We start from the raw sequence: 23,446 nt of genomic DNA, 5'->3' as shown, positions 1-23,446 counted from the left end.
TTGTCCAAGTAGAAACGTCATTTGTTCTATCACAGAGCTGATGGCATAAACTGCTGCTCAATGTGGACCCTGAAAGTACTTCAGTACTATAACCCTCTTATGCATTCACATTTATGCTGATACAAAGTTGCAAGTGTAATTTTACACCAATTACATTTACACCAACAACGAGCAGCAGCAGTTTCTCCAGCCCTGTACAAATGTTCAGTTACACTCATGACAAAGACAAAAGCAAGGGAATTATCTCCAGCAATAATCCAAGATGATGAAAGGACATTTTAAAAGGGATATATCGCAACCTACTTTGCCATGGACAAGCAAACAGGTTAAAAATAAAACATCTTTTCCACACAATTCCAGTTGAGCTTTAACCTTTATGGAAGACAACACTTTTTACATTAGCTCTTACACCACAGACTTTATGCAGATCTCCATAGCCATGGGGACCCTAACAGTGATTCCAGGCATTGTAGCGCTCAAGGTTTTAATTTGTAGATAAGTAGAGCTCAATGGAATAGTTGCTAAAATTTATGTCTATTTATTCCAGTAGGCAGTTTGGATTTGAAAAACTACATTTAAGACAGCGGGCCCTACAGCATGGTTCCTGTTCCCATAATGGCACGTGTCTCTGCAATTCTGCCCTCCTAATGCAAAGCAAGATCACTTTCTGTACTGCAAAGGTAGCTTTTTAGCATTATTGCTGTGCAGTCTTATTTATGAATTGCTGCAGCAGCCCCTGGAATTCAATGGAAAGTCCCCTGCTGGCCTGAATGGGATCAAGCTTTATTCTCCTCCCCATCTTTTTCCAACCCTCTGACTCAACTGAGTGCTTTCAATGGCTATTTATTAAAAAAAAAATAAATGTATTTTCCAGAACCAACATGTTTTCACAGTATTTTAATTGTACTTTTATCTTGCATAATGCATCAAAGTCTTCATCAAGAGCCACTCTGAATAAGTGCTCTAATTGTTGCCATCCAAAAAGCCTGCCTTGGGAGCAGACAACACCTGAGCTTTCAAGTACACAGAGGTTGCTTTTTTGGCCAAAACAAATCTCTTGGCTTGTTTGTTTCCTTATCGTTGTTACATCCAGATCAGTATTTTTAGCAATGTAGTCCCTGCTTGTGCCATATCTAGCTGCATGCAGAGGCCCGTAATTACAACTGCGAGTATACCGCAAGACAGAGAGCTTATTATTTCAAAATGCATATAACCCTCCCGAAGAACGCTCTTCTCACGGTGTTCCCACTACCTCTCTGTGAAAGTAAACTTTAAAAGATATGTGTGTATTATACAGATATGTAAAATATTGTCTGCACTATATCTGGCATATTTTCGCCCTAGGAAAAGAAAAAGGAAGATTGTGTCAGTTTAAATCCCTGCTTCTTCAAACTTCATTGCTCTTAAACACCATGCAGATTCTCTTCAGGAGACCTGAACCTATTTTTTTTTTCTCCTTTGCAGCAAGTGTATCATTAATAAGAGCAAGTTAGAAGTGCTTTGCATTTCATCTTTCTGAGGATTCATCCACTGGTGCATACATAACTGACAGTTAAAATTAGACATATATTAAAATCAGTTACTGAAGAAGTCCTCTGTCTTCCACTATGCCCAAAGCTTGTAATGGTCTGAAACCAGCTAGAATATACAGTAATTGTCATTCAGTGAGAGTCTATCCTAGAAAGTCATGCTTCAGTGGAGAAGACTGAGTTTCCATTTGAAATCAACAAATTAATCCAAGACAGGTATCTGAAAGGGCAAGTTTAATAGGAAGCAGCTACTGGGCTCTCAACCATGATAAAATGTTATTGCTGTTTCCCTGTAAATTGGCTGGGAACATATGATACTCTCTGCATAAGAGCTCCATTGCTGTTCAAGAGATATACTGCTCAAGCTATCAAAATGATGACAGTCTGCCAGTCCCCATAACAACTTGCCATTGGACGTGGCAAGAGCTTGTGCATGCGCGTGTGAATTTACAATTACCAAAATGTTCTTCTCCCTTATAAGCAGAAAAGAAGTCCATGTATTAACTGTACTTATAATAGAGCAAAAACAATTGCTTCCCTCAAATCAATGCTTCTTCAATAACATCACTAATGAACTGAACAGCAGAAACTCAGCAACGGACACACATACTAAAAAAATGGTTAAAATAGGAATGCTTCGAGCCACTGCTCAAAACTCAAGTTTTGCTGAGCTTTGATAAAACCAGGTACTGACATTATCATACACTCTTCCAAGAGTTCAATCTGGAACAGACAGAAAAATTGAAATGGCATCTCACAAAAAAGATACGTCCTGGTCTCATTTTAAAGTGTAACAACTGAAGTAGCTGAACTGTTGAGAGTTTCCCAGCTCAAGGTGCTTCGGATAAATACCAGATGAAGTTGCAAATATTCAAGCAGAACCTTAGGACCCTTCTACCACAGCAAAAAATGACTTTTCCATTGGCGGTTTAAACAAGGTAAGTGCTTTCAAGTGTCATTACTAACCTTCACAAGACAGCAGAGCCACAGTGCTCTTGGAGGAACTCATTTTCAAGGCACTCTTTCTAAAATTTGCAGTGGGGATGTGTCCAGGGTTAATCATCCCCCAGTCTGCAGCACACCCTCCTCTCTACGCTCTTGACTCCCCTTTCTGCTCATGTTTTCCATCTATAGCCCAGGGCTGCTCGCAGAAACCAGATCTAGAGGCTGAAACTATGTTTAGACTTAGCATCAGAGGGCAAAGTTCTTCTACTGTCTTTTCACTTTATACTGAAAAAGGCAAGCAGGCACAAATCCATATGCAGTAAAATTGCTTAGGAAACAGCTGTATTCACAGCTGTTGGCATAAATCTGGGTGGCACTGCAGTCCCTCCTCATAGAGACAACTTTCTCTGCTGTTGGAAGTACAAAAGTGATTTTGCAGTGAGGTTATTGCCACAGAGCCCTTACTGCTCTCCTGGTCCCTTATATCCCAATCATATTAAGCAACCTTGTCCTATCTTGTGTCACCACATAAGCCCTTCCCTGAGGCTGCGCAGGCAGTTTCTGAAGGGACCGCAAACTGCCTGACAGGCAGCAACTTCCATCTGACCTAAACACAAACCAGGTATCAGCAATATTTCATTTCCGAGCTTCATTTTGCTAGTATTAGACGTTTTGCAATATGCACATCATCCACAAAACTGTATAGCAAAATCTACTCAAGATTTTTCTACTGACAAGTTGCACTATCACGCTGAAAAAAAAGAAAATACAAATGAAAATGTGAACTCATTTCCAGAACGTCTGCCATATCTTCTAACTTTTAGTAGCAACATTCATAAAGCATCAGGAAATTAATGGAAAAAACAAAACATAACAAAACAAGCATTTCAGTGGTCAGAACCTAGGATAGATTTTTTTTTTTTTAATTAGTTACGGAATCTAAAACAAATCCCTTCCAGTGAAAACAGACATCTTCATTAGTAAATGAAGGTGATTATTAAATGAAGATGATGTTAGAGTGAAGTAGAAAAGCAAGTAGAATATAAATGCAGAAATTACATAGCAATATTGCTTATTTTTGTGGGAGCTTATCGTGGAATTTTTGCTCATTAATGCTGGTTTTCCTTCCTCCTCAATGCATTCTATTTGCTACTTATGTTGAAGTTTGGAAAATTCTATAATTTCAAATATAAAATAAAGAAAACAGTAGCAGATGTCATTTAAAAATCTGAAATTAATAAAACAGTAACTCTGCTTCAGAAAATGAAAATGTAGCCTGCATCATTTAGGAAAACACTAGAGAAGAAGTGGTTTACTAATAGAATTAATATCACACTGTTCTGAAGACTGAAGCTCAGAGTATATATTGGTTTCTGGAAGGTGCTGTAATATGACTTTCTGGTTACGTCTATTTCAGTCAGCAATATTTTGAATAATTAATTACCCAAAGTCCCAAAACCTCAAGATTTAAATGATGTAGCAGATCTACACAATGTATGACATGAAGATATTTTACATTCTATCTAAAAGTTAAGAGCATGTCTAAGCTCCACAATTCCTATTATGATTTTTTTTTTAGATTTCCAGTGTCTTTTACCATTATTAGGTCAGAGTCAGACTTTCTTTACCAGATATGCACCAATCTAATAAATCAAGTTCAGCTTCCTACACTCTCCAGACTAGGCAGCCACACGATCCTTTGAGTTTTAGACTTGAAAAAAAAATCTAATAAATTTATTAATATAGCAAAACTTCTAATAATTAGAATTATAACTGTTAACTTGTACATTAGAAATTTGTACACACTAAAACTGGAAAGCTTATTCTAGTTATAAGCAGAAGTCACCTTCTCCAGGATTTAAATCACAGCATATTAAAATCAATGCAAGGGTTCTAAATTACTTCATAATGCTTTAAATTGCTGCCTCTATCTTAAGCCTCATGCAGTTTCAGACTGAAAGAGATGCTGCTTTTTGTATAGTTCAGGTTACAATCAGCAGGTTTCTTCTACAGTAAGTACAGTTCCTTCTTGATTACCATGACTGTAGGGTAGGAAGGTTTGTATATTGCCACCTTCACACTGGATTTTTGCTCACAAATGCTGAATACAAATTCAGCCCAAAATTTAAAATGGAAAAGGACAAATGAAAAATGAAAATTCTAAACACCTTCAAGCTACAGTGACTGCAGACATCAACTCATTCTGCACAGGGCTTACATGCCCAGAATATCTGTCTTCCAAACCTCTTCATTTTATTTTATCTTCAATTTTAACTCTAATCATTCCTATAAATGTAGATAAAAATATAATGAAAAATCAGTTGCATATGCTTTATTAAGTGAACCATGACTTAAAACAGAACCTGATGAAAGCTTTACACTACACTGGGTTACAATAGTTGTATACAATGCTACTGTTTTTATTATGGCTTGATGCAGACATGCTTCAGTATCTTACAGACTCTCAATTTTAAAATGTAAATGGTACAGGATATTGATAAACCAATTAGCACTGATGCAAAGCAAATTCCTCTTTTATCTCAATTACAACATGACAACTTAATAGGTCAAGATAGTCTAACATCTGAGACAAGGGCAATTCAATAAAACAACTGCATCTTGATATGGTAATTAAGAGGAAATGTGAATCCGTTACATTGCCTCGTGTATGTGTGCACATGTAGGCGTTCTTTTTTATTTATTTAAGCATTTGATGCCCTCTTGCTGTTTTTATAGTGTATCAAATCCACATGAACACACAGTCTAAAGCCCAGTTGATAAGTATCTACAATAACTGTAGTTTTAACAGGCCAGTTTTAAGGATGCAACTGTGCAGATAAATAATTCATGAAGAGCCCTTAAAAGATACACAATTGCAAGATAATCTCTTCAAACATAGGACTTCTCTGTCTATAAATTTGCAAATGATTTAGATCTGGCTAAGAGAATTTATGAAGGTTCAAATACTGTGATACTGAACTGGGACTTGCATGCACTCTATTGGAAAACAAAAACAAAATCTCAAAGACCACAGCAAAATAAAGAGGTTACAATTAGAAAGGCAAAATAATTTCGTTTGAATATGCTGCCACTTACAAGTCAGATGCATCACCCGCTAGAAAAGAAACAGTAGCCTTAGCATTAACAAGAGTGTAGAGAAACATACTCCAGCTTTTTGGCAAAGCAGGAGTTTTGGCAATTAGGACAAACTGCAGTGGTAAAGTCGAACGGGAAGGTAGATGTCGTTTTTTATGTTTTGATCTTAATTTGATGTACACACTGTACTAGAAGTTTTACTTTACAATATATTTTGGAACAATTTAACAAAGTAAACAAAGCCAACAGGAGGCATATGGAAGTATAATACTCTGAATACACTGTACATTAGCTTAGAATACAAACAAAAAGTTACCTCTATATTACCTCTGCATGTTTATAATGCAAGACAAACATTATTGTACATTGCACTACAGCAGAACAAATAAACCGTTAACTTCAGATGCAGAATGCAACAACCTATAGAGCCAATACAAGAGAATATTCATGTTCTGAACAGCCCTACTTTAGTTAAATAATCCCTGTAGCATGTTAATGGCTTTATACGAGAATTTCTGGCAGAAGTTTATCTATGCCATCTAATCATCATCTCCGCGAAAGTCAACCATAAAACACAAAAACTGTTTACACAAAAAAAAATGCTTCAATCCAGTACAAAAATCAAACCAACCTGATTCCAAGATTCATAGCCTCAGCAGTTCCAATCATACTGATGGCCAAGAGCATGTTGTTGCAGATCTTTGCAGCCTGAAAATAAGTTAAACTGTCAATTAGTTTCTGCATTTTCACAGAGCTAACATGTAGGAATTTTCTTTAACTAGGTCCGGGACAGTATGATCAAATATGTACTGACAGCTCTCTTCTAAAGGTAGCACCAGTAAGCACAGATCTACAATAGTATAAAGTCAGTGAAAGCTGCCCTATGGTTCCTTCAGAGATTAGAAAATACTTTTTTTCTTAGTACAGTAGCTCAGTTAGTATACGTGGCATTTAGGGGCTCTTTGTCCTTCAGAACATTCAGTACATCTAAATTTAGAAAAAACAAAATTAAAATCTGTGTCCTCTAAGAAGTATAATCTCAACAAGCCAATGTGGAGAAGCACCAGGTCAGATGTTTTGGTGCTAAGCTATACAACATGCTGGACAAGAGTACCATGAGGTTATTTGATAAAAGCATGGTTAAAGACAATAAACAAGCAAACAAGTACAAAGATATATTATAATGCATTTAGTTCTGGAATAAAAGAGGAGGTATCATTAAAGAAAAACAAAGCAACAAAAAAAAGACTGAGATAACTAGTTAAGGCCTCAGCAAGCATTACCTGTCCGGTTCCAACCTCTCCACAGTAGACCACATTAGAACCCATGCATGTCAGCAACTCTTTGGCAGCATCAAATTCTTGTTCCACTCCACCAACCATGAAAGTAAGGTTTCCAGCTCGAGCAGCTCCAACACCTGAATCAAGAAAACATTGGATTTAAAACGAGTATTTTTAAAAACCTTAAGAACTTTATTTTATCAGTAAGGGTCTGATGATGTAAAATTTATGCGCTTAATACTTCACTTATGATGAACCCCTCAAACTCTGTGTAAAAGTAAGCCTATTACAGGATCAGAGATCTTAATTCTCAAACATTTTGATGAAGATAAAGCCACCTTACGGAAGGCTGTATCTTTCAGGAATACTGGGAAATAAACAATTCACAAGACTTACAGAAAACTGGCAATGTCACTTTTTATAGTTTCGTATGAAGAAACTATCGACCCTTCCCGCAACTTTGCACCCTACAAAATTCACTGTATCTGAATTACTAAATAAAATTTGTTTCGTCAAACTACTCTTCACATACAACTACTGACAAACTATTGCTCAAGTTAACTCTGCTTTTATCAGCTTTTCCAATCCTAGGCTAATTTTTATCAATGTTTGCTGATTTTCACATAATTGAACATCTAGAAGACACAGGCATATAAAACCAAGCCTTCTGAATCTCCACAGTTTATTATGTTTCTAAGCTGAAGCAAAAGTCTACTTAATTTGAGAAACTTTGAGTTAATTTCCTACACATAAACTTAACACACATACAACTACTAAAGAACTATGTAAAAAGCAATGTAAAAATGATTCACGCACGCATACACACACACACGCACACACACTTCCCAGTTTTATTCCTATAAGCCTATCCTGTCTTTACCACAGGTCAGTAAGCACACACCATAGTTCTTTGATTATACAGTTCCTGAGCACAAAACCAACAAATTTTTCATGTGATATTTATCATCTCCGTGAAATATTCTATTTCTTAAAAAACCCCTAATTCTAATATAAATTACTCATATACCTTTAATCTCCTCAACCTCAACAGATTTAATGTGTAGAACTGCTAGGAAAATTTGCCCCAAATTGATGAACGCATCAGCTTCCTCACTATTTCTCACTTCAGCAAGAAGCATAGCCACTATAAATTTTCTGTGCTATGTATCCAACTTTGGCCTGTTAGGATGTACAGCTGCAGATAATGACCTACTTTCAAATTAATATGAATAACTAGGTACAGTGTTCTTACAAACAGAAAGTCCAAGTGAAGCAGTTTGTTCTTCCTCCACGTGGTGGACCATTTTGTTTCTACAGTAAGTCAGGCTGCTCGCCAGCTATGGTTCACAGTTCTTTGTCACCAACTAGCTACCATAATAAACATTAATAAATGTTTCTATTGAAATAGTTTCCAGAGTGTAACTGGAACTGCCTTCACTGAGCTCGATGTTGTGTAGCGACAAATGAAAATGCACTCTTAAAAAGCTCATCAGCTGAAGACAGAGCTTTTTTAAAAAACAAACAATAAAACAATACAATCTAACCTCAAATAGCAAAAAAGTTTTTCTCTTGGAAATACATCCCATTTGAACAGGACATTTCTGTTTTCCTTGTTCCCCATTAATAAATGAAATTATGCAATAAAAAAAAAATAGAAAGAGAAAAAATAAGGCCACAACTAAGCCACCATGGCAACCAAGTTTGTGCACAAAAAGTTCTGACAAAGTGGGCAACCATAGCAGGCTAATCAGAGCTTCTCTCAACTTAAAGCCTTAAGCCCACGTAAGTGCTGTACGACAGCTAAAGAATGAAGTGGTCAGTACTGGATTTCTTTTCCGACATCAAGGACAGTTACACTGCAGCCTCTCACATGGAAGAATTTGAAGAATTTTTGTTTGCTTTCCCATAAAAATGTCAATTGATGTGCTGTCTCTGTGCAACTGCTCTGTGTGACTATGTATGTCTACCAATGCCCCTTTCTGTATCTGTCAAGTGTTTATTTCCCCTGTCCTGTCTTCCAACATGCACCATCTTTTGAAGTCACTGAAGAATTTCAGACAAATTTGACAGATCAAGATCTTAAAAATAGTAAATACCTATCAGTTATGTGCAAATAGGCAACAGAGTAAAGAGGCTCCCACTGATGAAGTAGCTCCTCAAGCTATATTACAACCTAGAATCACAGAATCACAGGATTGCTGGGGTTGGAAGGGACCTCTCAAGATCACGTAGTTCAACCCCCCTGCTCGAGCAGGGTCAGCTGGAGGAGGATGCCCAGGACCGTGTCCAGTCGGCTTTTGAATATCTCCAAGGATGGAGACTCAACAGCCTCTCTAGGCAACCTCTTCGAGTGTTTGAGTACCTTCACAGTAAAAAAGTGTTTTCTTCTGTTTCAGATGGAATTTCATGTGTTTTAATTTGTGCCCATTGCCTCCTGTCCTGTCACTGGGTACTGCTGAGAAGAGCCTAGCTCCCTCTTCTTCATTCTCTCCCATGAGGCTTTTATACACATTGATAAGGTCCCGCTTGAGCCTTCTCTTTGTGCTAAACAGTCTCAGCTCTCTCAGTCTCTCCTCATATGAAAGATGCTCCAGTCCCTTCATGGCCCTTAGCTGGACTCACTCCAGTAAATCCATATCTTTCTTTTACTGGTGAGTCCAGAACTGGAGCATCCAGGAGAACTCAGCTTTAAAAAAAACCAGTCTATATATACAACACTGTTGAGGCACTGAAATATCTATGGCGCTAAAGATCTTCCTGCTTGGGTTGAGGGACACCCTGTTTGCAGCCAATCCTTAATCTCACTTGAACAACTCCTCCCTGGGCAACTCATAGCAACTGGGCTAAGAGCAAAGCCTAGATTTAGAGGAACACAAACAGGTCATTGTCATCTGCCTGGCTACCAGTTTACTAGGTACATGACCGCAAAGATTGCTACATTAATAAACACAATGATTTTCATTCCATTCCTCTAGCTATTTTTATTCAAACCACATAATGGCCTTTACCACTAATCCTGTGATCTGACCTGCAGCAAATTAAGTAGACAATTTAAGTCAAAGCTTACAAACAAAATCCAGCACTATCCATCATAGGTCAATAGCCTTGTATCTAGATTACAGACTGCTAAATAGCTTCAGAGAGTCATTTATTAGAGCAAAATTAATGCTGACAATAGTTTTCAGCTGGTTAATCTTCTGACAGCTGCACTCTCTCACTTGTTCAAACACTTACATTTCAAGTAGAAAAAATAAATTAGTTAAGTTGAAAAAAAGAGCAATTTGTTGTATAATGCAGAAGGCTTGGAAAATTCTCCTTTTAAAAACAAAAACCTTTTTACTTCATGGTAAATTTTGTCATCTAGGGTCCTTGCCAACTATCAGCTATTTTATCAGAATTAAACAAACAATGCAGCAAATCTATAACACTGGCAATTTAAAAAAAAAATTGCCAGGGAGTCTAGGAGTACAAGAACTGTAACTTCAGCTAAAAATAGAAATAAAAAATCATTAGACAAGAATGCACAGCTTTATTTCACAATCACAGATTCCATACCAACATCACAAGCCAGTAAAGTATTGTCAGCTTCTAACACTAAAGAGAGCAATGGAGAAAGCAGAGCAGCTAATGTAATTTAGAAAAGCTAATGATTGTTTTTCATCTTTTGATTTTTTTAAAGAAGATGTCTTAGCACCAAAGATAGTGCTTTATGTATCACTGCTGATTAGGGTCAAAAGTCCTTCAGAATCTATTTATTCTTTCTAAAATACAAAAAGCCTCTTCTCATCTTCAGGGAATGGTTTCTGAGAAACTGTATTTGTGATTAGCATGTGTAAGATTTCCTCCGCTGCAAAGCAAGACTGCTGGAGCCCATGGCTGCAGTCTTAGACTTGGCTTCTCTAGGACGTTCCCCCCCCCCCCCCCCCCCCCGCACGCAGAATCCTTCAAGGAGGTCACACCAGCAGATCCCAGAAAATAGCTCAACTCTTGAGTCAGTAGGTCACAACACCATCAGAGTTTTTCCCAGAGATATAAACTGAGAAGAACAGGTTTGCAGATAAATGTGATAAGAGATCTAGCTAGTGAGGGAGCATGCAAAAAAATTAATCTGGCAAAAAGCGTGGTGAGAAGTTATAGAGTCTCATTGCAGTACAGCATACCCACTTGGAGATGGGTTTCCCTTTCACGTACTAGAAGGTTTTGGACTAAGATCTGAAAAATTAATTTCTTTTATCAGAAGAGGTACATCAAGAACTGCTCTTCAAAGCATCCTGTTGTATCTGGCTGAGTTACTTGTGGAGCAAGAATTAGTTCAATCCATGTGCTTCTCACTTTGATCACCAATGGATTGCTCAGTGAACCTGATGCAGAGTGGTTCCTGAGATAAAAATTTTAGATGAAAATGTGAACGGAGGCTTAGGAGCCCTCATATGACAACAGCAACTGGTTGCAGATATCCTGGGACAGTTTGGAGATGACCTTAAGTTTTAGCCTCCAGGCCAGGCAGCCCAGTTCAGTAGCCACCCTGCCTTTCCATATTCACTTTTCCGTGCTTATTACAACAGTATTTAATGTGTTGGAAAAAGTCTTGTAATTTGCCACTGATGTTTCCAGTTAAAAAAAAAAAAAAGTCTTACCTCTATAGCTACATCATTAAAGCAGCTTGGTTTCAATCAGTTTGCTTATTTTTAAGAATACAATTTACTAGGAAAAAAGATGTTAATGTAAAGATGTAACATGAAAGTACCTGCTTTTGGTTTCAGTTTTATCACGTTTCCATAACAGGAGCAGAGCACGGAGCGCAGACGAGTTAAAAAGAAGTGATATTACAAAGGTACACGTTAGAGCACCATCACGGTGGTGATGCTGAAAACAGTTACCCTGCTGAAAACACAGAGCACCCAAGCATATCCCTGTGCCAAAATATTTAAACCACTGTTGTGCTGCACCTGCAGATAAAAAAAATTGTTGCTGACAAAGTTGAGAAGAAAAACTAAACCAATGTGAATATAACAGCATCTAGCTGCTTCAGAGACTCCGAAGGACAAGCTGGAGATGAGGGCTATAACATCAAGAAGCTTAGGCAAAAAAAATCTGTTTTGTCATTTTTCTATTCAACATGTAGTCTATTGAGCAAATGGGAATTTTAACAACAGATTTTGTGATCTAAACTGGATAAAAAAAATAAAAAACAGTGCCAGAGTTTTAATTCTCTCTTCTATTTTACAACATTGTACCTTCAAGCATAAGAGTTGAGGCTTTGCCTGTTATGCTTTGGGAAGTGCAATGGGAACACTGGTCCTTTATTTCGGTATTCTTGCAAAAATGCAGCTTAAGCGACTGCAGTTGCCTCAAACAAGCAGTTTCTTGTCATGTTTGCTCTCTTTCAGACAGGTTGAACTTGAGAGCCTGCATCAGTGTATCCTGTGTATGTGTGTGCGTTTTTAAGGACTAAGCTGTTCTTTTTAAGTACCTGCCAGTTCAAATGAAATACTTAAGTCTTTTGCAACTCACAAAAAGTTAAACCAAGATACACAAGGAAAGATTAACTGAAAAGGTTATTATTGTTTTGCTACATATATAAATCCAAAACCAATTAAAAGGCATGTATAGGCAAAATCATCTACAAATCCCTACTGAAAATAAAAGCAGAATATTTAAAATCATACTATAAATTTAAAATAGCCATGAGGAGACTAGTTATTTTATAAAATATAAATAGGGTATCAATTTTTTCTATTATTTGCTTCATAGACAAAACCTGCCATCCTCAATCTATTTCCAGGAAAGAAGTAAATAAAACAGCGTCAGAAAAATCCCCTACAACACAACACGGCTCAAAGGGCTTGTGTTTCTCCCTGTTATAAAAATCAGCATCAAAGCTAGACCTATGACGCTATTCTGCTGCCGTATAACTAAAACACAGTAAATCACTTAATTTGCTCAAAAGAACTTAAATGTTTTAACCAGTCTGCCATCAGCAGAGATAAAGAAGAGGGCCGATGGGACCGGGCTGCAATGTGAGCCGTCTTTAAAATGCAATTGTTCTAATCATTTTCTACAGATGCAGCCTCACAAGGGGCTGCTGTCACAGGGACCATTTACGACTTGTTATGGTGTCTCTATTGTTTACCAGCGACATTCGCTAAAAAGGCGACAGCTGGGACGGAAAGCTGCTCCTCAACGAACAATATAATCCCGTGAAAGTAATCAACAAATTTAAGGGTGTTAATTAACTTTACACTTTATCATGTTCAATTAGTTGTCCTTTCTCGAAAAGATTGCCGTGCACAATCGGTTTAGAGCGTGCCATGTTTGATTTGTAAGTGATCACTGTTTCTGTTTCAAAGTCCATGTCAGATGTTCTCTTGGGTTTTGGTGACACAGATGAATGGCTCCGCACATGTTAGGGGGTGATCTGGTTTAACATAAACCAGCATAACATAACCCCTTGTTAACGTATTGCTGGCCTTTCCAGAGCAAGAACAGAAACACCCGCGCAAGCGGACGCACACATACATGCACAAAACCCCTCCGGCAGCACCACAGACAACGAGTCAAAGTTTCGTTTTTGCTGAAACGCGAAGACACAAATAAATGGGCAATTTTTCATCATTATATCTCAAAGCAAGACTTGTCTTTTAGGGGCACGCTTGGGATCATTTCTTCCCAGCAAGATCCCTAGTTCTGCCGCATTATGCACTATGCACAAGCGCCTTCGTACATTTTACATAATACACGCTGCCTTTCCTAATGGCAGCTGAGCGAACGCTGGGTAGATGCACTAAGTTCTTGTGTATATCTAATTCTGTGGTGGCTTTTAAATGCCTATACTGCATTTATAATGGCAGGGATTCTAGAAGAAAGTTGAATTAATCTATTATTAAAATTTGCCGTTTTCCCTTTAATGCACCCATTCCTGCTTGCTAATGGGACAAGGCGAAGCTCATGATGAAGCGACAACGTACTTGGAAGTGCACCTTAATGACAGTCATTGCTGCTTCTCTCTTCTGATAAATAGAGCTTTGCATCACCATACCTCATAAACTAGTGATGTTTGAACAAAAATGGAAATGGAGGATCAGGTCAGTGCTTTGAAGATTTATACAACGAGCACTCAATATCACTCCAGACAAAAGCACGTTTAAGGAAGTAGAAGCATCTCTTTTACAGCATAATCCAATTATACAATTTGTTAGATTACGGCTGTACAAAGAAAAAAGTCTAGTGGATTTTTATTCTGCAGCAACAGGCAAATTAAATACACATTATCATCATTATTTAAGCCTTTACATTATACATAAAAACAAACTGCAAAAAACCCCACCCACAAAACAAATAAAAATAAAAATGCAAAGAAAGCCCAATGGAAAAGTTGTTAACTCTGAAAGCTAATAATGGACTAGGTTAAATATTTAGGAGGAAATTATAGACTATATCAGAAATAGCTGAAACCACAAAACAAAGCAGTAGAAAACATTAGTTTTCTGCTAGGAAGAAGATCTGCAGGGAGAAGGGAAGCGGTCGATAGATCCTTAAATTGGACGCAATAGCTGTTCTTCTATCCCAAGTTGGCAGCTGCTACATTTGCAGACCTGGTTCATTATTTACCCATAATGACCATCAAGCTCCAGTCAAAGTCAGATCACAACAACTGTCAGCAGCTCTTTTAATTAGCCTTGTTTGAATTCAGATAAATATCACAATGGCCCAGCTTCTGCTGAAAAAGCAACAGAAGACTGCAAGGAATAAGCTGCTCTGACTTCCTAACAAACAGTATTGTGGAAAAGTCCAGAGAGCAAAAGTTTATTTTTTTTTAATTGAGGAAGGGATGGTGATGTGCACATTATTATTTTTCCCTCACATGATATTCATATCACGACCTACAATTCCTGTTTATGGGCAAATCTGTGTATCTCAAATGTCAACTCAAAGCGTTACTCCACAATCTAAAACGTAAACTTTAAGAGATGGCTTACAGGTACTAATTAAATCTCTAACCTCCGTGAAATCACACATTTTGAAAAACTGAATCAGAATTAAGGAATGCACATATTAACAGGATTATCCTCTCTCCTAATTTATCTCCTTCTGTTTGTTTATCCTCAGGGAACATAATCTTCTGTTGCATCAAGCCACTTTCATTCTCCCTGTGTCAGCAGCAGAATAATAATTCCCTCCTCCACCCCCGCCTCCCACAAGCACAGGCAAGAATGAAGAGTGGATCAGACTGTGTGCATCAGCATTAATGCTCCATGCAGCTATTTTCCTAGCAGTAGCAGAGACTGAAAGCAAGATGCAAGAGAGCTGTGCAATATGCTACCTGTTCTGGATAGCCCAGCATGAGAAGGAGTAATTAAACAGATTTTTTCCTCCTAGAATAATACGAAGGCAGAATATGCAGCTAGAGAATGCTTTAATGGCCTTTATTTGGCACTTCCCTTGTCGTCACGGTTGGGTCCCTATTTTGCTAGGTGCTGTCCGAAGACAAAAGACAGTACCAAACTCGCCAGTCCCACATGGCAGTCTAAGAAGTGTCACTGTACATGCAAGGCTCCTTGGGGGCCTCAAGGAGAACATACTTAGGGATTTACATGAATCATGAGGATACATGTATATAAACAATAGGTACATACATGTGTTATAGTAGCATAGGACATCCCTTTTGGGCACAGAAAAAATCACGTAAACATGATCAGGAACTGAAAGTAGAAGGTAGTGTAGAGGGAAGGATAAAGAACTGATTAAACAAAATAGGCAAAAGGGTAATGAGAAGCTTTATGCTTTTAAAGGAAGCCCTGAGTGGAATTCTATAGGGATTAGTACTTGAACTTGGCCATGGACACCAGAATAAAAATCTTCAATCTGATTTAGATGTATTATAGAAGGACGCCGAAACACAGAAAAGAATATGCCCTCTCAATAGATCATGCAAAAACTGAGTAGAGGGTGTTGTTAAGGAGGTTTAATATGAGGGGAATGCACCAGGAAAATTTTACGAGACAGCATTAAGTAGCAACTGATGCCTCCAAAAGGATTAGCCAAAGAAAATAAGTTGCAGAAGGCAAATACACACAGAAGATACTTTAACTTTTTCAACAGAAATACAAGCTGAAAGGCCTGATGAGATCGTTCTGTCTGCAGCAGTTTTTTAAAAAGCATTACATTTAGTTCTAGTCATTGTAATGTCAAAGAGAAATATCAAAGCACCTGAAAAGTTACCAAGTAAAAAGGTTACCAGCACTGCACTGAGAAGAAATAAAGTACGACTGATTAAATTATTTGCTTATTTTTAATACCCCAAACACTGTATCAAAAACTTTTAAAAACAGTAGTTCATGCCAGTCATCTTTCCTATTCTCTCCCTTTAATCCATACTCCACCATAAAAGCCCTACACAACAGAAAAAGCCCTTAGGTGTTCTTGCTGGAGTACCAGATTCAGCTACTCCTTTATCCATCCCTAATATTTAGATACATGGTCTAAATCTCATTTGAGGCCGCAGACCTATACAGAAATATTAAAATTTGACAACAATGATTGCAAGTATCTACAGTCCTGGACAGCAAAACTAACAGCATAGAGCCTAGCACAGTTCAAAACAAGTATTTTGGTTTTTGTCTGAACACTAGCAAGAAGGCTGGACAGCCAGTGAAGAATGGGAGCAGTATATTCCATCTATCCAAGCTACCAAGTTTTCAAAGGAGACTTGAGGTCACTCCAAACGTAAAGCACATGGCACTAAACTATCTGGTTAACTGTAGCTAGGTTCTGAATAAGCACTGCACCAAATACAAGAGAAACAAAGAAAATAACCCATCATCTTCTTGCCCAGCGCTACTGTTTGAATTTCTAGTCTTTTAGGGGAAGTCTGAAACTGAAACACGAACATGCACACAGCTTCTCAACTACGTGGACAGCATTAACGCTCCATGCAACTAAAATCCAGCAGACGGGCTCTAACACAATTCCCATCTTGCCCAGGTGAGGCTTCAAGTCCTAGAAATAAAACTTCATCTCAATCACATCGTGCAAAAACAAGAATATTTTTTGTCTGGCATTAGAAAGGTGGCAGAGCTGCATATTTAACACCCACTGAGGCTATCACCCCCCACCTTCTTCAGAAGCTTCCACTCTACGCAGAAGATCAGCAACCAGAAAATGGACTGTTATGGGACTATAGGAGAAAATGCGCAAAGGGATGAACATTTATAATGTCCCCTTAGAAAAAGAAAAGGTAAAAATATGAGAAGAGCTATTCTGTCTATTCTAACTAGAATCCACACGCAACACCAAAATGAACAACATCAAAACCCCAAAAGCCTAATGCTTGTGCAGGATAGCAAAAGCCACAAATAGAACCAACAGTCCTCCTTGGCACCACAGCTTGTCATCTCATCTGTTTTGACTGAGCAACATACATGCAAATTCATGACCAACAAAACCAGACATGTGGCCAAACTTGCCGAGCCCTGTAAATGACAAAAAGCAGTTAGCCAGACGCCACCAGGTTTGCAGATTTTCCTAGTTGGACTTGAATGTCTCTATCTGAAAAGTATGAAATACTCATGCATTCTACCTTAACTCCACAGCAAAATGCAAGTATGTTTACACAGCATTGTGGAATAGATATACAATAGCTGAAACCCTGTAATATAACTGAAAAACAAGAACTTTTGAAGGAAAAATAAACCAGGAATTTTTAATATTATTGTTTACATATTTCTCCAGCATTAGTACAACGATAACAAGATATTAATCCCCTTTTACAAAAACAAAATACTTGAAACACTTCAGTCCTTTATGATTTTCTTTACCATGTTACCCTCATATAGGACCCCAAAAGCAAAAAAAACACTGCAGCATGTTTTTTTGCTGAATAAAGAAGGCGTTAAGCACATTGCTAAAAAAAATATAAATAATCACACTGAGGTATGCATTTAAACTGGTATTAACAACAGGTATGGGTTCAAGTGCTCTGCTTAATAAAAGGTTTGCTTCTTAGAAAGCCAGCTGCAAAAGCCTAAAGTCATGCAGGTAAACTTCTATCGACACATTCATTAGCCGTTTCTTGTTATATAAGAAAATAAAAACATTATAAACACAGAAGAATAAACCAAAAAGCATTAAAATGGGGTGGAACAGCATAGCATATCTATTCCTAAGCATTTCTGGTTTATCTAAGAGCTGAAGATGTAGCAATGCATACCCCAATCCCAAGCAGTAGGGGCATATTTACATTTACAACATTTAAAAACTATCTAGAATTTAATAGCAGCAACCTACCAAAAATTTAAAATAAAATAGCAATGTACAGCCAGAAATAAGTATCAGGCAGGTAATTTTAAAAGAAATACATCTCCAGTATTTTCTGCTGGAAAGTTGCCCAGCTGCGAGCTTTAATTTTATCTGTTTCGGGTACAGTCTATGACAGGAGAACTGATACAGCTTTACCAACTGAAATCGGAAAGAAATGCTTAACAAATAAGACTGAAGACTGCATTGAACATTTTTGAACAAACTTTTGAACCTTGTCCCTTAAAGTGTCATCAGTGGTATGAGACCAAGAATTATTTTGATAATCTGAACCACCATCAGAGTGCATTGCTTCAGATCTGTCTGTCCTTTCTGCAAGCGCTTCGGCATTGAATCTTGCCTCCAGATACAGTAAACAGCCCCCACAGTCTATCTTTCAGCTTTTCCTTTAAAATATGTGCTTATTTGTAAGCGTGCCTAACTCTACATCCATAAAGTCACAAAGCATTTTCTGCTGCCTAATTTCAGCATGTTCACAGTTAATTCTTGAAGCTTTTATTCGGCACTGAAAAGTATAATAATGCAAGATGACAACAACTGCTAGAAAAGCAGCCTAAATTGGGAAGATACAGAGCTTCCATTTAAGGAATCCCTTCGCTATAAGGCCTTTCCCAGTTCTATTTCCTGTTTAGGGATCCTCCACACATAATTCTATTATTACCCCTCTGCAAAACAGATAGTACAGCTCTTTCAGAGAACTAGATTTAGCATTGCCCTCCAGCCTAAAATGCAATGTACTTCTCAGTGTTCTCAAATGTACTTGATGCCACTTATCCAATGAGTTCAAATCCTTGTAATTTAATTAAAAGCCATACTTCTTTACGTATGAACTAATTCTAAGTTTAATATGGAAATATTTTTAAGAAGAGATACTATTTTTATTATTACTTTTATTGTTTCAGGATGAGCAAATATGCAATCATATGGTTTAAATTTACAAATCTTTACATGCTCCAAATGCTGCACTTTTGTGAAACAAAACACATTTTCACATTTAACTGTACTGAATGACAACTTAAGGAGACCCACTATAAAATAATTCGTGTATCTCTTTTTTCCCCACTAAGTGTAACTATTCCTACACTACAACTTAAGGTATTTTGCACAAAACAAAATTAACCTTTTTTCTTCAATGTAAAGGTATCTGAAGTCAATACTTGCCCTGGTCTTCCATTTGAAAAAAAAAAAGAAAAGAAGAAGAGTGCATTTTGCCTATGAACAGAATCAAGAGGGTAACAAAGTTAATTATTTCTCATAATCAGTAATTATGATTAGATAAGAGAGTCTTTGGTAATGAACTGCTTTAATGATGGAGGACCTCCATCCTAAGAAATATAATAATACATTAACATAACTGTGTATGCAAAGTACATAGAACCGCTGCCACAGTTAACTTGTCATTGAATGATTAAATAGGAATTCGTAATTAGAAAAATCCACAGTGTAATTTATTGGCCTTCCTGACAGTTCTGGTTCATTAGAAGTTGATTACCAAACAGTGACCTCTAGTGGCCTGCAGTTTTTTCATGTTATCTTGTTTCTCTTGGCAGTTTTAGCTGCTATTTTAACCTAAAAAAAAAAAAAGGCAATTTGAGGAATTTAAAATGTTTCCCTTCATAATACCATTTTTACTTCTCTTAAAGTATATAGTGTGCTAATTGCTTCAGAAAAAGGTTTCCCTTTCTGTAACCATTTATATAAAAGTATAAAAATGTACATCTATGTGAAAAACCTCTCAACTTCTCAGTTCTAAAGTTAATACTGAGATTAACACAGTTCTCACACCAATTAATATTTATATTCTGATTAAACATAATGTCTTCTAGAAAAAATATATAATATATTAAAAAAAATCACTTCTCCAGTGTCACTTAAAGACTTTGAGAAGCTCATACTTCAAGTAAGCCTTCATATCTTAAAGTGAAGTTCCTCTAAGCGCTGCCTTTGAACAACAGTCAGTTTTGCACTAAAACAAATTATACTGGCTCAGATGGTGGGGGCAGAGGACAGGGAGGGAGAAAACTCCCCAGTTCTCTGCTCCACATAGGAGAAAAAAGCACACGTCATATTAATTGCTAAAGACACGCCTTGCAGTACTCTTAACTCAAATTTCATTTTTAAAGAATGCAACTTAAAGTTAAGTAAGATTTGCATTTAACTGCAAAATCTTTTAAGCATTAGAGAGTGGAATTTCCCCTCATTCAACATAATTAATCCACTGTTAAGCTATTTAGACAGTCTTCTATTTTAAAATTTTCCATTATGATAGATATGCTTTTTCTTGCACTGGGGCAGTGGCTATTTTTTTTTAAAAGTATGAATGTTTTTAACAGGAAGTAGCACATCTGAAACTAATATAGAAGCCCCTGCAACACAGTATTAAATAAAAAATCCATACTCAGTGAACACAAGCAAGTTAGATTTCAGTTGTTCTCATTTTGCATCTTGTTCTTTTTCCAACACTAACATTTTAGAAATGATGCGCCATGTGTTTTTCTTCGCTTTTGTCTAACACGGAACTGGCTACAAAAATTATGCCCCTTTATAAGACAGAAGCTAGAAAATAAACTGTATAGTCCTGTTTCATACATAAACAGATTTTTCAGAGAGAACTATATCAGTCTCCCAAATGGGGAGAAGTCCACCATCCTTGTATGCTGGAAACAGCTTTAACAATTGCTATAAACAGAGAAATGGATAGCTACAGGATAGAGATCCCCACCCCTGATTTTCCCGTGTGTATGTGTGCAGATGCGTGCATGCACACACACAGGATTCTAGCTGTTTGTGGCGATGATTTAATATAGTGACTGGATAATGAGCTGTGCTCCCCGCAGCAAGTGAATCACCATTTAATGCTATTATCAACAGTTCATGACCCACCGGCATGAAATGTCAGCCTGATTAATCTGAACACTACTGACCTCAGAGAGGAAAAGCTACCTTATTGTCAGAATTTAATATATAATAAAATCATACACAGAATATAAATACTTGATCAAGCAAAGCCATTAATAGAAAATCTACTTTATTTTGCTCTACTGTTTCTTTTAAATTTGCTAAGGCGTAATTTTTTTTTTTTAAATAAATACTGTTGTCTAGTCAAGCAGGAAGCAATCCATTAGGACCTATTATTTTGATATACAGTGAAACATTTCAAAATGGCTGTCCAAATACAAACCCCAGGTTGATACAAATAAGAAAAAAATTAGAACATGCTAACGTAGGACTTGCTAGTGTCAATTCATATCAGGAAAGGATCAGAAATTGTTCTTGCTGTTCTAAGGTCAACGAGGCAATAAAAATACCGATCTGTAAATAGGAAACAGTTTGAGTGATACTGCATAGCTCATAGAAGAAAGCTACCTTAGTTTAATAAGACAAATATACTTCAAGAAGATTAGGAACTTGTGCCAGTTATATTCATGAATATAAGGGGAAAAACCCCACATTTTATTACATTCACGGTGAATATTTTTCCTTATGTAATTCCATATCATGATACAGCCCCACTCAACACAATTTTTATATATTTATCTATTCTCCGTGGAGACTAAACCATGAAAAAAAGAAAAAAAACCACCTTTTACCAGTCACATAGAGGTTGGTACAATTTTGCTATATCTTCTCCACATCTCTTTTTAATTTAACCTGGCTAGGAGTCTTATAAAAAAAATGCAGAACTTCTAAGCCAGCTTTTCAGGATTCTGTACATCACGGTATATGAATAACCCAGACTGAAGCTGGTAGGACTACATGGCATTTATCTGTCAAATTATATTAACTGACACAAGCATAGTAACTACTATGGTTTACTGTTAAAACACAGTACTGCAAAATCGGTGAAAACTGCTGCAGTAGTTTTTAAAATGAAAACTGCAATGGTTTCACCCCTCACTTTGTATCATTGTCACCTGGTACTGAAAGGGTTAAGGGATCTTCAGGACAAGGGACTGGAAAAGAACTGAGTGAAATCCCCAAAACTGCCCAGATAGGAATGGAACGACTGTGGGTGAGACGAGAATGATCACTCCAAGTATTGACTTATAACAACTGTCAGCCAAGGAAAGAAGAACATGTCAAACTGACTTGGACAAAACACGAACCCTGATGTCTGAACTCCCAGTTAAGAGCTCTGCTGGAAATGTAAAGAAGGAATAAAGGAATTCTGGACACTTAATGCAGGAAAGTAATTCATGCTGCCAGCACAGACATATGTTTAAGCTTTGCTTTTCCATTCAGAAACCAAACAGTTCCTGTACGCCAGTTGACTAGTAAGTGTTGGCTTGTTTTGCAAAGGCTGTCCTATGTAGCTGCAAATACTGCTAGCTGCAGCGTGCCCGAATAGGTAACAGTATCTGACGCCAGTTTAAAACCTCTTCTGCACCCCTCCTCTGAACTTACAGAGGGAGAGAGGTGTTTGCCATACAGTAGCACAGCCATGGCACACTCACTCTTGGAAACATCAGGCCTTGTAATAAGAAGCGTTGACACAGAGAGGCTGTATTTAGGTCTCCATCAAGCACAAACTGTACACCTGTCTGCTAGGATGTCCAAAATCCTTTCCGTTACCTGTAACGGATGACCACCTTCACGATCATGGTGCCCTTCTTACTCTATTGCAGATGAGCTCACCTACAAGTCTTGCAGTTAGATTTCATCTTCTGCTCTTACAAAGCTATGTAGTCCTCTTCTGGTATCCAAAGCTGCTTTGCCTCTGTGGTTCCTCACTGCCCACTCATTCTACAAGCCCTTTTAAAGAGCTGTTTGTCATAAGTTATTTTTGTTCTGTTCAAGTAAACCCCATTTCACCACTTTTGCCTCTTGGAGAGAAAGAGGAACAACTGAGGGGGAAGTTGTTTTGACCTGTTCCAAACAGCTCCTTGACACAAACAAAGTCCAGCAAAAGAGCAGTCCTTTCAGACTAGGATAACAACCCTTCCATGGTCCTGACTGCATCGGGTAGATGCTACAAGTCACATCAAGTGGCAGATTCTGCATGCAAACAGCGTGTCACAGATACAACATGTATTAAGTAACAGTTTAACCAGAATTCCTATGTTGGACAGACAGATTCCCAAGCCATCTTAGAAATATCTAGAAGGTGGTGGTGGCTTACCACAACACTGGCAACATCGATGAACTTAGAGAAAAAAGGGACCTGCCATTCTTGCCTGAAGGTAGGCAGATGACAACCAAATAAATCCAATTTTCCAAACCCTGTGTAGCTCAGTCCACTTTATTTACCTGCTGTGCTATTTTGTACCACTTCTACTCTTC

The 23,446-nt window shown here is 37.5% G+C and overlaps 1 protein-coding gene across 1 annotated transcript in view; it reads right to left on the bottom strand.

Moving 5' to 3' along the window:
- Positions 1–23,446, bottom strand: part of HIBADH (3-hydroxyisobutyrate dehydrogenase) — a gene marked incomplete at its 5' end in the record, with an annotated part of 85,594 nt that overhangs the window by 7,221 nt on the left and 54,927 nt on the right. The window contains 2 exons of the mRNA XM_082310042.1: positions 6,202–6,278; positions 6,854–6,987. Coding sequence (XP_082166168.1) covers positions 6,202–6,278; positions 6,854–6,987 — 211 coding nt within the window. The remainder of the gene's footprint in view (positions 1–6,201; positions 6,279–6,853; positions 6,988–23,446) is intronic.

The sequence above is a fragment of the Platalea leucorodia genome (genome assembly GCF_965183815.1).
Source record: "Platalea leucorodia genome assembly, chromosome: 1".
Lineage (NCBI taxonomy): Eukaryota > Metazoa > Chordata > Aves > Pelecaniformes > Threskiornithidae > Platalea > Platalea leucorodia.
This window is presented reverse-complemented; position numbering and strand designations above follow the sequence as displayed.